Here is a 17751-nt window from a genome sequence, read left to right as displayed (position 1 = left end):
CTCCCCTTTCCACAACGTTCCGAGTTGCCAAGGTCCCCTCCCTTTCTCTTCTCACCGCGTTTCGTTTTCATCTCATCCTTCGTTATTTTTTTTTCGCCATCGTTCCTAATTTCCCTATCGAATTTGAATTTATTTTTGAGATAATTACGATCCGAATTGTGCTAACTTATAAGTTGGCTGATAAACATTGGACAGACAAGGCTATTAAATAAAGGATACCATCAGTTTTGTTTGATTTTCAATTCCCTATCATTTGAGATAAGGAAAGTAAAATAAAATGTCGTAACCATACAAATAAAGATTTGTGATTCGCTTCGTATCCGCGCAAAGCGATGTGTCGCTGCCGTAAGGAAAGCAATCCCGCTTTGCGTTGGTTACAGTATCGGCAACGTGAGCCAAAACTCTAAACGACAAAAAAGCGCAAATTTGGTCAATCTGATTATTCATTGATTATGCAACATACATATGCAGACAAGATTCACGACAGAATGCCAAAAGTTTGTTTGCTAAAACATCATAAAGTGATTACACTACGTGACTCTTCACTGCCATCTATCAGCAAGAAACTTAAACACACAATTTCTGATAAAACCGACCGTAAGATGGCAAAAGAGTATTTTCTTTTTCTCGCAATTTTTTTTTTAAAGGAAAAAGGTCGATGATGTCAGGGATTGGATCTGAGGTGATTTACAGCCGGATCGGGAGCTGGTTGACGCTTGACGGGCTGTAAATTAGCTTCCTGGGAAAGCAAAAAAAAAAAAAAAAAAAAAAAAAAAAAGTCGAGTAGCCTGCTGGTTTTAGCCTCTTGGGGGCTATAGTTGTTTCGGCAACTGTCTGCAAGCGCAACACATTCACTATATCGAATAATCCGAGGCCGCTTTGACTCTTATAGAAAGCGGCTTAAAAAAAAAATATTGGGCGCCCGGATGTCGGCGCCATCCGTCACTCGTCGTGACGTAATATCACGAAATATCTTAAACAAAGACAGTACCACTATCACCCCCCCCCCCTCCCTCCCCGAAACCAATATTTTATTTATGTTTCTTCTCTCCGGTTCGCAACCACCTCCAAGGTCCACACGCGTATGTGCTACATAATTCTACAGGGAAATTTCTTTTTTTTCTCTTTTAAATACCTTGTAAAAAAAAACCTTCTGTGTTTGTCATCGGGTATAACACACTAGAAAATGAAAAGCAAGAAAACATTTAAACAGCCCGCTATCTCAAAACAGTGGCTTCTTTGTAAAAAATGATACACTCCATTTCCAGACAAATGAACAGTATAAAGAGACGCCGCATTTTGTTTTTATCTACCCCCCCCTCTCTCTCTCTTTCTCCCCATACAAAAAAGAGGGGGGAAAAAACAATCATCTATTTTATCCAGAGCACAGTCATTATTTCGTGTCGGCTGCGTTAGACAGATAAACCTGGAACTCGTATCTCTCCTCTCTGTCATGTCCACCATGCGATTCGTAGGTCACTACGACGAGAGGAGGGAGGGCAAAAAAAAAAAAATAAATAAAAAGCGATTTGTTTTCGCGCAAAACAACACGAATTCTTTCCTTCGAGTACAAAGAGGATCATACGTTAGCGTCAGGTTTTGCATTAATCACGCAAGGGAAACGTGTCCTGGAACAAAAAGTGCTGTTCATTCTGAGAATCACATTTATTGAAAGGCGGGAAAGACGACATTTGAAATTGACGGGGATAGTTTGGAACAAACAAAAGAAACAACGAAATCTTTGTGGGTTGCGTAGTACTGTGTGGTTTCTCTTTGTTCTCTTTGTGTGTGTGTGTTTAAGCTACCGCACGTTAGTTACATAGAAACAATTTGTCGGCTCATCACCCAAAGGCGACCGTTTCCGTCGTGTGGAGATAATGAGAGTTCCACGGCCGTACTATATGGCAATTGTACAGTTGTAATTGTTCAGTGCCGTACTTCCTTTCCTGTCTTCTGTGTACATTTTCTCATGACGGAAAGAAAAAGTTTTTAAGAGAGGCTCTTTAAGTTTGTCGCAAATGAACGTGCGACAAAAACAGAACGAGCTGGGCAAAATGGCCATTGTCCTTTGTTTTTAAACAATCGAAATTTCACTTTTATTTTTAAATCGATGAGAAGCACCAGGTTGATTATTCAAAAACCCCCATTTGAGATAATGTGAATATGTATCAAATTATTTCGTTGTCGAACCCCTCTCTCACCGGATAACGGTGACACAACTGGGAGCTTTCATTTTCTAAACGTTATAATGAAACTCGATCGGTGCTAATCTACACAAAAGCTGTTTCTTATTACGTTACTTATAAAACGTGTCGTATTAGACGTATAAAGCGGCCGCTGTTGACGACGTGCTAGGTTTTCTAAAGACACTCTTTTTAGCCTCACGTTTTTCTTTTTAAAGGTAACTTAAGAAGCTTCCTTCATACGTACACCTAAAGGGGTGTTACATCTAGTCTGTGTACTCTCTTAGTTTATTATTTTTCAAAAAAATAATAAAATGGCCTCTAGCCCCGCCTTTATCGTGTTATCCACGTTCCCCCTCTCTTTTTTTTTCCTGTTCCATCTAACAGCAACGTTATACACGACTTAGTAGTACGATGCACATTATAACTCCCCCCACCCCCCCATCCTTTGATTCCGTTTACAAATTTTCTGGTCGTTTTTTAGCGCGGGAATTTCGAATTTTTTTGTTTCATTCATTTGCACAACGTTATAATAACACGGGTCTAGTTTAACTTAAAAAGAGACTACAGTTTCGTTTTTTTTTTTTTGTCTGACCTTTATGATCCACGCCCATTTTGACGTTTGAAAAAAAAAAAAAAAGGAACACACACATAGCTCCCCTTAAAAAAAACGAGATAAGGAGCTCACCGGTCTTTCAACTAGAAGCACCCATAAATTTGAAAAGAAAGAAAACAATAATTTTTGCCCTCAAACGATTGTTTCAATGGAGCTGCCGTTTTCTTTTTGAGATACTGAGAGATACATATAATACTCTTTCGAAAACAACACACACACACACACAAAAACTATGATGCAGGAGAGGGGGGGGGGTTTCTAGTTTCCAAAGAAAGAGAACCGACCTGTAATCAGCGCCCACCTTTCTTTCATTTCTTTTTGATGATGTATGGACGATGGCGTGTTGTTCGAAAAAGTCATGACTAACATGAAGGAGATGATGACTCTTGGGTGCTCCATTCCTTCGAGGAACTCTTTAAAATAGAAATAATAAAAATAAAAGACAAGCGGACTTGTTTCTTTCGTTTTTCAGGCTAACCAATTATATGGAAATGTTGGGATACACACGGTTATTTTTTTGAGGGGGGGTGGGGAGAAGAAAAAATAAAAAAAAAATAAGACAAGACATTGCAAAGAAAGTCCGCCATTTCGGTGATTTGTTTAGAGCCTCGAGAGAAAGAGAAAGAGAGAAAAAAAAAGCTGGTCTGAACCGTGAGAAAATTGATTCCGCTTCTCCGTTTGTACAATCACAAGAACACACACACAAAAAAATGCGATACAAGGAAAAGTCATGGAAATAATTATTTCTTGTGGCTTTATTTCCTCCGACCGAGAAAAAGAAAGAAAAATGTATACGTATAATAAATAGCATAGATTTAATTAATACATGCCACTGATTTTTTTAAAATTAAAATTAAAATAATAACCTCAATTTCATGAGAAAGAGTTCACCTGTGTTAATGTCAGTCCGGGCCAAGTGTTTTATTGTCTATGGATTTTAGAAGAAAGAGGAATCAAAGGTTAATGAGGTTCGATGCTTCTGCGCAAAAACACAATAGCCCATTTATAATTTTTAAAATATAAATTGCACAGAAGAAAAAGTTAATTTACGTAATAAAAATTAGTCGACTTATTATCAGATTATACAAAGATCTTTTGAACCTATTCAGATATAACAGTCGTTGTTTTAATCCGCTCATTATACTCGTGCCTCGTTTCGATTTAGCAAAAAGGGAATGAATTTCACGTCGCATATAATTTGCTTCTTCATTTTCCTATGCAAAGCAGCTTATATAGAAGCTAGTGTCTTAAACCGCGACCCCCCCCCCCCCCAAAAAAAAAAATATTAAAAGGAAAAAACATATAATATCCAGTGAAGTTGTGCATCATTTAATGATCTTCCCCAGTTGCTATCGAAATTCATACGAACAAGACAGAGGCACAGTCATAATTCCATTTTAATGGCTCGGCAAATAAAAGAAACAAAACATTTTGACGCGAGATGGGAAAATAAAAAAATTCGACACACACACACACACACACAAAAAAAAATGGTACAAGATACAAGAGAAAGGAGGAAAACAAAAATGCAAAGAATTGTTTATATCTGGCAATAAAGTATAGAAGCCACCGCGAATTTTCACCTCGTGATTTGTTGTGATGATGCGGTTACGACTTTGCCGATGATGCCAACGACCTTGTTTTCTATATAGTCGTTTTTCTCTATCCGACAAGAGCCGACATTCTCTCTCTTTTTCCGTCCATTTGTGCGGGTCATTTTCGAACGACTCGATGACATTGCTTCTTATTTATATGCAGATTTATTGGCCTCCGGTTATTATTTGATAGGAATTCCTTTCTACACAATTTTTATTATATATCCTCCATCACCCTCCGCCCCAAAAAAAAGGACTACAATATCTATCTACAATAAGATAACCTGCATATACGGTTTAGCGGGATCATCCGGCCGATGCGTGAAGGTATTGAATTCCAAAGAGAGAAAAGAGAAGTTTCACTTTTGATGTCATCCATCCACGAAAGCACGAAGAAGCAAAATCTCTCGACATATTAAAAACCAGTTTTTTTTTGTTGATGCTGTTGTTGTTTCATATTTTTCTTTTTTGCGTAAATCATACCTTTTCGTGTGTGTGTATACAGATCTACCTAACACGGTATATAAAAAAAAAGCGAACGAAAGTTAATCGACGGATAGGTTATACTTATCCCGACCTGCATGGTACATACGTAAAAGATAAATAGATGATGCGGGAAGGGCCTTCCGTTAGTTTTTGATTACAACGTGTAACCCGAGTGAAAATTCCCCTGAAGAATTTCACGGGAAACGTACATGCAAATGATGATAAGTTGGAAAAGATTATTTATTTGATAGTGTAGCTCAACTCATTTGAAAACGTTCACAGTTAGTCAGGTAGATAGAAAAAAAAAAAAAATTCATGAAATAAATAAGAATAAATCGTTTTAATAAGTGCAACAAAATAAAACGTGGCTAGACGTTCGACGTCAATTAGTTGCCGTTTTTTTTTAAGCTGGGGAAACTCGTAATGTTCAAACGAAACATCGTCTGAGCGCAGAGAGCGGCGGGAGCAAGGTCGTTCGTGACCGGCATAGGCAAATGAGCAAGATGGGGTTATAGTCTACAACATAACTGCGTATATTCATGTCTGCACATGCAGTTGTGTAGCTCTCGAGCTATATCAGTCCTCATTTCTATATGGACCCTCGAATTCTTTATATCGAATCTTCCTTTAAAAAAAAAATATATATATTTATATACAGCATAATACAATGACGATAGGCTGATTTCTTATTCTGTTGTAGTAGCAGCTCCTAAATAACAAGCTCGTTTGGGCTAGAATAGAAAACAAAAGAACCAAAGAGAGAAAAAAAGAGAGGGACCTCTTTCTTGTTGATTAGGCCAACAGCATATATGGGGCTTCTTTTCTATACATTCCTGTTGCCTAAAAAAAAAAAAATGAGAACTATGACGCTGGCCAAGAATCCCGAAAGAAAAAAAAATACTGATTAAGTGCAATACTTTCTACAGGATAAAAAAAAAACTATACCCATTGTACAAGAAACAAATTAATGACATTCAATCAAATGCGTTAGGGTGGCCAATTCGTTATACTAACGCTCACATCTGAATTCTTAAATGCAAATCCTTTGATATCGCAAAAAGAGACTGAACAAACGTTTGTTTTTTTTTCAAGTGTAATCCAAGTGTCGGCATTGACAAGCCGGAACGAATAAAGAAAGGCCCGCGTAGCTATAAAAAATGTCAGCCTGCCGCTTTCATTGCGCAATAACAGCTGCTATTTTTTGTTGTTGTGTTTATGGCAAAATAAAACAAACATCCAAGTAGTCCATCTACACCCAATTCCTATATTTTTACACACACACACATCCACCTTCGAAATAAAAACAATTTCTTTTGCCATTGATTTAAACAATTTTGGACCGCACTCTGGCGTCACTTAGTTCCAAAATTCACACGCTATCATTTTCTCTTATAGATATATACGACTCTGATATATATGGCGTGGGAGAAATTGCTGCAGAAAGTCTGAGCAACCTTCGATTTTTATTCATCTACGCGAAAAAAAAGCAAAAAAAAAAACATGTGCACATTTTCTTTGTATATGTTAGCTGATAAAAAAGCTCAAGGTTACATACCATGTTCACCTTTTGCGGACTCGTGTGCTTCGCGCGATACCTTTAAAATTAAATGTTATGTACACGCGCGCAATAGAACTTGTAACAAAAGTGGAAAAAAATTGGTTTTAATTAAACTGGAAATACTCGGAGAAGTTGAGATTGAAGATGCGCTCTATAATTGTATGCGCAAACGGCTGTCGATTGCAGCGAGAAACTATGCAGATGATTACATTTTCAATATTTGAAGTCAGGCCGAGTTTCGTTTGATGTCGAACAGGCCAAAGTTGCAACATACTTTTGTAGTGCGCTTTACGTTTATTGCACTCGGCACATAGGCGCAGGATTCATAACGCGCTTTCGTATCTATCCACAAAAGTTCGATTATGTATAGACGGGCGAGCAGGGATCCCAGGTGTCTATCCGTCCGTGAAAATATGTTCCGCTTTTATTTAATTTTTTTTTTTGTTGATCAAAAAAGTATCTTTGGATACAGACAATTCCCTTACAATTTGTTCACGCAAGCGAAATGGAATGTCTGATGTATAGGACGATCGTGTATTGGTAGCCCACCCCATTTTCGGGCTGACGAGGGCCATGTCCAGGAAATCGCATCCGTGAGCGGAATATTTTTCTCAAGGATTTTTTTTTTGTCCTGTTTCTCTTTCCGAACGTTTATGGACGTGACGGTTTTACGTGTCGCTTGTACGTAAACTTGCGCAGCATATTTAAAGTGGGTGTACAATGCGTGGCCCCCGTGTGATCGAACTAGCTATAGACCTTAACAGCGTTCCAGTTTCATGAAATCGGGGATGATATATTTATTTATTTTAAAAGATTCCGAGAGTCTTTGAAGGCTCCACGTCATCATTATATTTTAGTGGTCGATCGTTTGTAGAATATAGTGAAGCTATTCTTGTCTAATACTCGTTTAATTGCTTCAATCTTAAAAGATCAAAAGCTCACCGTTGGCCACCAGAGAGCCATCTCGGATTACAGAAAAAGGCTATAAAACTTAATAAACGAACTTTGCACGCACGTATTGGCTGTATAATCCATTAAGATTATATATATATATATATATATATATAAGGAAATGATATCTTTTCATCAACCAACGAAAAGAGAGCCCCTACGAAAAGCTCTTGACACGTCATCATTTCTCAACGTTAGATGGGAAGAAAGTAAGGCAACAACATCATTACCACCCACGGCCGAAATAGAGGCATCTATGGCTAATAGTTGTGTATGAAACGAATCCTCTACATCATAAGAGGATATAGAACCGTATGGGGGCTAAAAAAGAAAAAAAAAACTATAAATCATTGACGTATACCCGAATGAATCACGTCTGAAATCTATTACTGCAGCTGTGCATCATCGTGTAAGAAAAATCGTAAGCCACGTTATTTCATGTGAGCGTACACATATAGCAATCGATTTATACATAAATGCATTGTTTATTATTATTTTTTTTTTCGCCCCTTCAATAACGGCCAATCAAAACAACATTTTTTTTTTGTTTCGACATATATATTTTTTTTAAAGTCTGAATCCTTTTTGTGGCTCGTCGAACAATTGGCTTTAATGGAACAACGAACCCGTTTCTAGCTCTTCGTGTTCGCCATCAAAAGAGATCAAAAGGAAACATGGTTGCTTGTCTCTCTCCTTCATATTTTCGAGACACATTTTCTTTTTTGTCTCGTTGTTGTCTCTTTTGAACTTTTAAGGTTCTTTTTCAGCATTGTTATAAATGCTCGTTAGAAAATATCAAACAACACACTAGACTACACCAATTGCTTCCTCTTTCCCCCCTTTTTAACAAGAAGCCAAAAACTGGGCCCCTTGTAATAATATCAAAGGACAACTATGAGTTAAAAAAAAAAAAAAAATGCTGGACTCTACCTAATATTACGCATCGTGGGTGGTAGCACTCCCATCATCATTGTCGCTCCCTTTTTTTTTTTCAAATAAAAACAGCCCACCTTTTTTTATAGATCTCAACATAGTAGCTCTAATGTATAAGCCTCACTCATCTGGCCAACTTAAAAAGATGTACCGTGATTAGCTTTCCCCTGCCCCCTACTATTTGTGTGTGTGTGTGTGTGTACATGTGTATGTAACCCTCGTCTATAGCATCTTGCTCTCGATCGTACCTCATCGTATGAAAGGCCCCTCTCTCTTCTTTTTGCGGATCAGATGCGACCTTTGTGTCGATGATACTGCGGTCTACGTCTATAATACAAAAAAGGCCCCTTTTGTTCGTCCGCTAGCTGCACTCGATGTCGACATCGTTTCCATTCGGTATATTTAGATGTTGTAAAGAGAGAGCTCTTTTGAATACGTTTTTTTTTGTGTGTGTGTAAATGTCAAAGGCATCCGCCGTTTCTGAAAAAAAAAAGGAAAATATTTGAGATTCTTTTTGTTTGTTGTTGTTGTTGTCTATTTTTTGAAAAAATACGATACGGCCAAAAACAAATGTTTCAATCAAATGTGGAGGGCTAGTTTTTGTTGGGCAGCATTACGATGGAAAAAAAACAAAACAAACAAGAAATGTTCTATTTTTCTTGACTAGGACCCGTTTTTAGGTGTATTGAAACATTTAGGCGTGTACACACAGCATAGAATGAGTGCCACAAACGCTTGTAGCGTTGCATCACAGCTGTTTTTAAAACATTCGACTCCAAGGCGGCAGAAAAACAATAGAATGTATCATCACGTTGTCGATTTGTTCTACTGTTTTTCCCCTCCAGTTATGATTTGTTACGTATTTTTTTTTTTTACGGCTCTGTGTGGACACGTTATATAGTGGCTTCTTACATTGTCCCGTGGTGGGGGGAAACAACAAAACATTCGAACACGAACGAGAAAAAAACAAAACAAAGCAATGGTCTACTGTAAAACAAAAGATACACAAGGACATGAATATCATTCCCATTCCTGCTGTGACGGGATCTAAACCTGAAATTTGCATAACCTCAAGTTTTTGGTACTTTTTTTTTTTTTTAAGAAAAGTGAGGGTAAAGTAATCTATCCAAAAAAATCTGTTCGTTACGCAAAGAAAGAGAACGAAAAAAAAAAAAGGGAAAGGGGAAGAAAATCAAATAGCCTTTAGGTATTTATGTGTATAGAGAAGCGCATCTGCTGATCGATGCGCTCCGATAGTTCTCTCTCTCTCTCTCCTGGCCAAACAAACAAAACACACACAAAAAATGACGATTTCTCTATAGTTTGGAAATTGGCCATCTAAACAGAACGGGAATCGTCCATATGATTCAATCACCGATATCCCGCGTAGGCCTTTATTTTGTAAACGCATAACAGAGTCCAGGAAATCATCGACTATTGCTATAAAGAGATTAACCATCTCTCTCTCTCTCTTTCTTAGCATTCAAATTAAATAGAAAGAGAGATAGTATATATATTTTTTTTTCTATTCTTATTTATCAGCCAGACAGACAGGCAATACAGCGAAAATAAAAGGTGATGGGGATGCTGTTATAGAGGTCCCCTTAATACACAACAAACACGACATAAGAGTGGGTCCTGTATAGCTACAAGCATATTGTGTCAAAGAATATATCAGAAAAGAAAAAAAAAAAAAAAAAAAAAAGATATAGTACATAAATCTACTAAAGAGGCCAGACTTAAAGGGCAGGGGGGGGGGATAGAATCCCCAGGTATATCTAAAAAGGCCGGCTGATATATAGGGACCAGGATATCAAGCGTTGCCAATGGTAACCGAAGAATCGGCAGGAACGCTGCACACAATTTTCTTTCCCTTTTTAGACAGAGGAGGGGGGAGAAGAAAAAGAGAACTGTGTGTCTGTGTGTGTGTGTAGTGCAGGAGTTGCTAGCGGTTGGCTTTCAGTCGCAAACGGGCCACCGAACGAGCAGCAACTCCGTACGCCTCATTTTGTGTGTCGTGTCGTTTGTTTCCGAAAAAAAAACAAAAAAACAGTCGGTGAAAAATAGATCGGAAAAAGAAATTTGTGTGTGTAGCCCCGTAAGCCTAATGTAATTAGGCTATTGTATACTTTTTTTTTCTGGATTAAATTGAGTGTGTGTTATTTTTTTTTAAAAGTGAAATACGTTTAGCTAGTGGATTTTTTGAATTCAATTTTGATGGTAATTGATTGGATGTATTTTTCATTTGAGAAATTTTAATTAATTAATTTTTTATATTTCTAAATCACAGGGAGATGTTGAATCACATTTAACGGACATGTTACGGATGTGTGTGTTTGTGACATCGCAAAATGCTCGACTCATTTTCAGTGCCCGTGTAACGTCAAAAGTGATTGACTGTTGACTTACACACGTGAATATTCTGCCAACGACGGGATACAAATTGGGACATTTATATTTCAAAAAAAAAAAGAAATCGAATTGAATTCGCCTGAGCTGCCGAGAAAAAGAGAAAAAAAAAATGAAACCAAAACAAGAATTGACGATGGATAGTAAACAGGAGCGGCGGGATGGCAGGGCGCAACACATCAAGTGTCAGAGAAGAATAGCAGATGATGCCGTTCAAACAGACTCTTTGTTATCGTACTCTTCCTGGTGGACGATGATGATCCTGCTCGTTCTACACGCTCCTCTACCAGCGACTTGCAGCACAGCCATCGGCAACTGGATGTAATTATTCCATTTTTTTTTTTCTCTTTCTTTCTTTTAATCTTCGAGTTTTGTTTTCTTTCTTTTTTTTTTTTTTTTTTGGATAAATTTTTTAAACAGACAACGGGGGAATAACCTAATTAGTTAGCCACGGTGACAATAACAGGGGGAGTCAATTAAATTTTTAAAAGAAAATGCTAGTGACCTGGAATTTTTTTTGAAAATATCGTCCTTCTTTTATTTTATTATTATTTTTTTTTTTTAAAGAAATATCTATTTTTTTTATTGACAACGTCACACAACTGGTCGGGTGAGATTCTTTCGGCCGTCATTTGTTTTCTCTGTCTGTCTGTGTCGTGTTGACGTATCAATATTATTACGCCGAACAACCGCAAGAGACAATAGGAATTGTGTACAAACAAAAGAGGGAGAATAAATGTCCTCAGTCTTCCTCAATGACACATTACATGCGTCTTGTGAAAAAGCACAAAAGGACTCGTCTTTTTGACGGCAATTATTTCTTTTTTTTTTCTTTTCTAACTCCGTGGGGATATAAATAGGCATTTGTATTCGAAAAAGAAAAAAAAAATCTGATTCTATCTGATTTGAACTTATCTCTGAGATCTGGCGCCCAATGCCCCGCGTGCGGGAATTCAAATTTTCGCGCGCCTTCCTTTCAACATTTTTCCCGTACATTTGCGAATTGATTTGCAGAAGAAAAACGAACGAACAAGAGAAAGGAGACACCAGCATTTCTCGATAGAATACAATTCTTTCTTCTTTTTTTTTTTTCTTTTTTTCTTTTTTTCAGTTTGATTTTCGAATTGAGACTTTCTTTTTCTGGCTCGAAGACCGCGACGCTGGCCAAAAGAATTCCCTTTTCCTTTTTTTTTTTTCTTTTTTTCAAATGATTTTTTACGATCGCTTGGAATTAAGAAAAAAGAAAGACACACGACAGAAATGCGGCGAAGTATATAGGGGATTATATCGGGACGCGAGCAAACGAGGCCATTCGTTGTCATCAATTTCACTTCGGCACAAGTTTGCGCTGCGCGTGTGTACGCAACTCGATGTCAATAGGACGCGTCTCGTTTGCCGCAAAAACCTATCTCCGGGCCGACTTCAATCGAGTGAAACATTGCCGCTGTTTTAGAACTCCACGCTAAAAAAGGACAAGCTAATTCATTTCTTTTTCAAATGATAAAAACAAAACACACAGCGCTTTATCTCAACAATCTGTTTTGTTTTTTTTTGGCGACAAACGTTCGCGAACGCCGGTGTCGCCTCGTCCCCCTCGTTTTAAGTATCGATTTGTTTTAATTGTAATCGCTTTTTGAAAGAGGGGAACATTTAAAAAGAAAAAAAAAAAGGTGGGTCATCGATAAAACAGTTAGCCGACGGCACATTACGTTTCAAATGAAAATTCGATTGTAGATAATCGTGAAAGAAAACGTCCCCTCCCTCAACCCCCCGCTCTTTCCCATTACGAAATAGACAATCAAACGATGGCGTCAACTGATTGTGCGACAATTCATTGCCTTTGATACGATGAATCTCTATTTTTTTTTTTTTTTTCGGTCAAATTAAAACTTAAAAAAATCAAAATCTTTTCCCTTAAAAAGAAAAAGAGGAGGGAGGAAGAAAATACATTTTTTTTTTTAAGTGTATATCTGAGAGAACCCGAGAGAGAGAGGCTGTGGTGGTAAATAACACGGAAACCTTCACTATATACCCCCATCCATTAAGCAAAAAAAAAAAAAAGCAGGAAAAAGATATAGGCCTCTTTTTTTTTTCGAAAGAGAGAGCGGAATTCTCTTTTCTCTTTGGAATTGTCCCTGTGTGTGTGCCGCTGCCGCCTCAATCTGCCGCGCTGTGATGCTGTGTGAGAAAAAAAAAGAGAGAGAGAGAGACCCATCGTTCCGATCTTTCATCCCTCCCCGCACTTCTTGCACCACTCGATGAAAGTGTAGGGGGGGGGGAGAGTGAGAGAGAGAGAGAGAGAGAGAGAAGAAGTCTTGCTGTAATTTTTTAATATTTTCATCTCTTTTATTTTTTTTTTTATTAGAAAGGGACTTTTTTTTTATTATATCACCGCGCTATTCAAATTATCACCTTTTCTCCAAAAAAAAAAAAAAAATGTCTTATTTGGTTTTAGATTTCGTGTAAACGCTCCCGGTGTGTCCCTTTTTTATTTCTTGTGATCGAACAGTAATTGTTGAAAGATGACGGCAGGACGAGAAAAAAACAAAAAACAACAAATAAAACAATTGCCGAACGATTTTTTTCTTTAATTCTCCGGACACATAAAAAAAAATGGGACAATTCTTTGGGAACTCAAAAAAAAAAAAAAAAAAAAAAAGAAATCAAATATCCAGTTGTTGTATGTGTGTGTGTGTGTGTGTAAATAACAATTAGATTTATACGTCCGTTTTTCCACACACGCACGCACGACACACACACAAAAAAAAGTGTCATTTTTATGTTCAACCACAAACAAAACCTACATGTTGTAATAATAGAACGGTCCCTTATTTATTTTTTTTTTTTGTTTTTACATATCCCCGCGTTATTTGATTCGAATTTTTTTTTATTATAAAGAAAAAATTGTTAATTGTCGTAGGAACACCTGGGGCTAATTAGCCACACGGTAGTAAATTAACCAAGGGATTTCGTATTATAAAGCAACAGCTTTTCTTTCTTTTCATTCCGACTTGTGTTTTTCTCTGTCTGTAAATAATAGAAGAACAACAACAAAAAAAAAAAAAAAAAAAAAAAGAAATCAGAATCAAAGAAAAAGACCTACCGCGAAGTTTCGAATTCTCTAACGTATCATCAGATAGGAGGGAAACATAAAAATGAAGGGCGCGCGTGAAAAATATATATTTTTTTTTTTAACCGTCTCTCTCTCTCTCCCATTTTCCCACCTTCTTCCGAAAATTGCTTCTGCAATTTGCTCCTCCTTTTCGTGCGTTATAAATGTATATGCGCGCATTATTCTCAAAGTGGTTACAAATAATCCGTTCGTGGCCGAGGCAATAAAAAAAAAAAAAATTCGAAGGAGGAGCCACTCTGAAGAAGAAGAAGAACAACAACAGCACAAAAATTCCCTATGTATAGAAAGAGAGCCCCCAAAGTAGGGCCTGTGTAATAATGACGAGTATATAACTGCAATAATCATTTGCTTGCTGACGGCGGAAACGTCGTCCGCCATTTAAAATTCGTGCCCCAGTTTTTAATCCGACCGCTAAAGAAAAAAAAAAAAATATATAAAAATACTTGCGCATTCATTTTTTTGGCAGTCAAATGCGGCAGTTGCGAATGCTTAGTTGATATTTCAAATCAATCCGTTTTGAAATAGAAAACAGCGGCACGCGCACGCCGAATTTTTAATGCGTTTGATTATAGCACGTCAATCCGCATTTCGCGTTTGCGTTTGTCGGTCAAAATGTAAAAGAAACGACCGACAGTTCAGGGAAAAATAATCTCGGTGAAGAAGCTGATTGTCTACACGTCCCAGCAAGAAAATAAAAGGAATGGAACACACACACACACTCGGAACTGGACACGAAATTTTTGTCTTTTGTCGAACCGCAATCTTATCTCTTTGAATTGTGTGTCCATCTTAGTTTTCTTTTCTTCTTTTTTTTTTTTAATATCCCCGCTTATTATTTCGAATTGCAACTCGACGGCGATACGATGTCTGACTGACTTTTTCACCTTCAGGCAGAGCCAAAGTTAACACACACACAAAAAAAAACAAAAATCCAAACACGTAAATGGGAAAGACGAAACACGCCAGTCCCAGACAAATGACCCGACCATGATATTCACAATTTTTTCCTACTCTGTCTGTATATTTCTTTTTTAACACAATTCTTTTCCCCGAGAGCACAACACATCGGACATGTAGAAAAAGAAAAAAACAAAAAAAACAGCATCAAACAAAGTTATAACTGAAAGAAAACTTACAAAAGAGCTGCTGTATATGTTTCTTCTTTTTCTAACAAAAGAATTTGTTTTTTTTTTCCCAAAATAAAACTTCTTCAACACCTGAGAAATCTAGCGAAGAAAAAAAAAATTAAATTTCAAAAAAAAAAAAAAAAAAAAGGGGAAAGAAAATTGACTGGGCACCTCCGGCCTTTTTTTTTTTTTTTTTTTTTTTTTTACCGAGTCCTCTGATCGTCTTGAAACTGTTGATGGCAGCATATTTCTTTTAGCCTTTTGTCGTGGGCTTGAAAAAAGAAGAAGAAAACTGTTTACGACTTAACTGCCTACCCCTATAGCTCCTATAGTCTTCAATGGCGCTGTTCCGCGGGACTGAGATATTAAACACGAAAAAAAAAAAAGAAGAAGTTGTCACAGGAGAAAAAAAAAAAACGAGTAGAAAAACACACACACACACACGCCTTGATTTCTTTTCGTATTCAAATGACGCTCCTGCGGCTCGTAGGAATTTGACAATCATAATTTTTGATTCAACTTCAGTTTCGCCTTACGAGATTTTTCGCTGCAACCGCTGCTGTTATTGATTGTTTTCGTGTATCCATTTGGCAGTGTCTGGGAGAAAGGACACGCAGCACGAAAGATAAAGAATCTGATTGAAATCAGCAAACCAAATCTGAACGACGAGCAAAATAAATAAAAAATGCCCATTGTTTTAGGTGCGCGAACGAAGAGGACAAGGTCCTCCAGTCCAACTGCAACACGAAATGACGTAACGTCAAAACATTCCAACCGTTCGTGAAAAAAAAAAATTCTTCGAATGTCTTGATTAAAAGCCCGTTCCACTCGTAGAAAGTAGCATAACATTTGAGTGCGTAAAAAGTTTAAAAAACAAACCCCTCCCTCCCAAAACAATTTAATAAGGGCCATTTTTCTTTCAGCTGTGTGTGTGTGTGTGTGTGTGTGACGATTCCCTTCGTCAGGCGATTCATTGAGATTTATGTGAAACTGTTCGTGTGTGTGCCGTTGCTCGTTTTCAGCCCTCTCTTATTTCACTATGTTCCAACACAACAACAAACAACAAGACGCAACCGAAAAAGAAGGAAGGAATGTCTTTGCCCTTTTTTTTTCTTCTTCTCTCTCTCTCTTTAACGATGACCCCCTTTTTGCGACGTGTTTCTCGTCGACTTGTCTGGCTCTTTTCACTCCTCGCCTCTATTTTATATTTGAGCCGTTTTAATATCTAGAAGAATAGAATTTATTTCGCTCTTTTCTTTCAATTGTCTCTCTCCATCTCTCTGTCGTATTATCCAGGAACCTCGGAGTCCAGGGCTACGAAGTTTGGAGGAACCCGCAACTTTACATGGTCGGAGCCCAGCCGCTTTGCACGCAAATCCCTGGATTGTCTCCCGGCCAGGCGAAACTGTGCCAACTCTACCAGGATCACATGAGCTCGGTGGGACGAGGCGCCAGGGCCGGTATCGCCGAATGCCAGTGGCAGTTCCGCTACAGGAGGTGGAACTGTTCCACCGTCGAAGATTCCACCGTTTTCGGGCCCGTCTTACAAATAGGTAAGTCTTCATTCTTATTTTTTACATTCCCATTTTGAAATTGTTTTTTTAAACACAGCGATGCCAGCAGATGGGAATCATGTTCTTGCGTCAATCACAAAACAGCCGTTATTTCGTTATAAGATAAAAGAATGAGGGGGGGGGGGAGGGATTGAGGAGACAACGACGTCATCTGGCAAAGCCACTGGACAACAATAGAGTAGGGATAGGTAGATGAGCAGAAAAAATAGGCAATGAATATTATCGTATGTTGTGTGTGTGCCCCCGTTGATTCCGGCACAAAGTGGCGCTTCCATCTGGAAAAAAAAAAAGAAAAATATCGTCATGTCCATTCATCATTTTTTTTTTTTTTTCCGGCCGTATGGCGTGACGATAGGCGCGCGTGATCCATCACAAAACGTAGGAGGGGGGGGGAGAAGAAAATACAGGAACCTGATGACCTGATACTTTCGCGTCTATATCAAATGATGTATCGCATCGGGCCTGTCTCTCTCTCTATATATAGTCACAAGATTTAAAAATAATTACAAGGCATGATGAAGAAATCCTTTGCTTTCGCATTGCGCGCGTGCGTCTTTTCGAAAATCCTGTTTTTCACGCTACACAGTATGCAGATGTGTCATTGCTCATTAGCATAAACAGAATTAAGAAGCGAATAATTTCAACGTATTTTACCGACAAACCGGGCAGCCTCCGAATCGGAAACTGTTCCAAAAAAACAAAAATGGCTGCCGGCATTTTTGTTGTTGTCGTATTTAGTACAGGAATTTATTTTTTATTTTTTTTTCCAGCACCATCGCGGCATTGGTGTGTTAGTCATTTTGCTTTAATAACCGAATAAAAGATGGCTGGCAGCGGCTTGTAATTTCGATTGAATGTAATCGAAACGCGCATAGTTTCCGTTCTATTCATCCCCTGCCCACGAGAAGTCAAGGAGACGAACCGACACAAGGTTCGTGGTTCACGTGGCACGACTTTATAGTTTGTCATTGCCGAAAAAAAAAAAAATGATGGACGAGATCATTTGCATACGACCGGACCGCCTTGATTGTTTCTTTGGATGAGACGCAAAGAATCGTGGGGGGATGGTGCCTGTTACAAACACGAACGAAAAACGCCATCGATGATTGAATTCCCTTACATGTTTTCCTTATAATAATTGAAATTTTGGGATTTCCTTTTTTTTTTTTTTATTATTATTATTCGA

The 17751-nt window shown here is 37.9% G+C and overlaps 1 protein-coding gene across 2 annotated transcripts in view; it reads left to right on the top strand.

The window, feature by feature from the left end:
• Window positions 1-17751, top strand: part of LOC130689860 (protein Wnt-5b-like) — a 30184-nt gene that overhangs the window by 8411 nt on the left and 4022 nt on the right. Inside the window, exons 1-3 of one of the 2 annotated variants that reach the window (XM_057512798.2) lie at window positions 10285-10542; window positions 10613-11052; window positions 16288-16544. In XM_057512798.2, the coding sequence (XP_057368781.1) occupies window positions 10844-11052; window positions 16288-16544 (466 nt within the window). In that variant the 5' untranslated portion in view covers window positions 10285-10542; window positions 10613-10843. Of the gene's footprint in view, window positions 1-10284; window positions 10543-10612; window positions 11053-16287; window positions 16545-17751 lie in introns of those variants that run through there. The other variant, XM_059495728.1, reaches the window with a different exon arrangement.

This window comes from Daphnia carinata, chromosome 6 (assembly GCF_022539665.2).
Source record: "Daphnia carinata strain CSIRO-1 chromosome 6, CSIRO_AGI_Dcar_HiC_V3, whole genome shotgun sequence".
Taxonomy (NCBI): domain Eukaryota; kingdom Metazoa; phylum Arthropoda; class Branchiopoda; order Diplostraca; family Daphniidae; genus Daphnia; species Daphnia carinata.
This window is presented reverse-complemented; position numbering and strand designations above follow the sequence as displayed.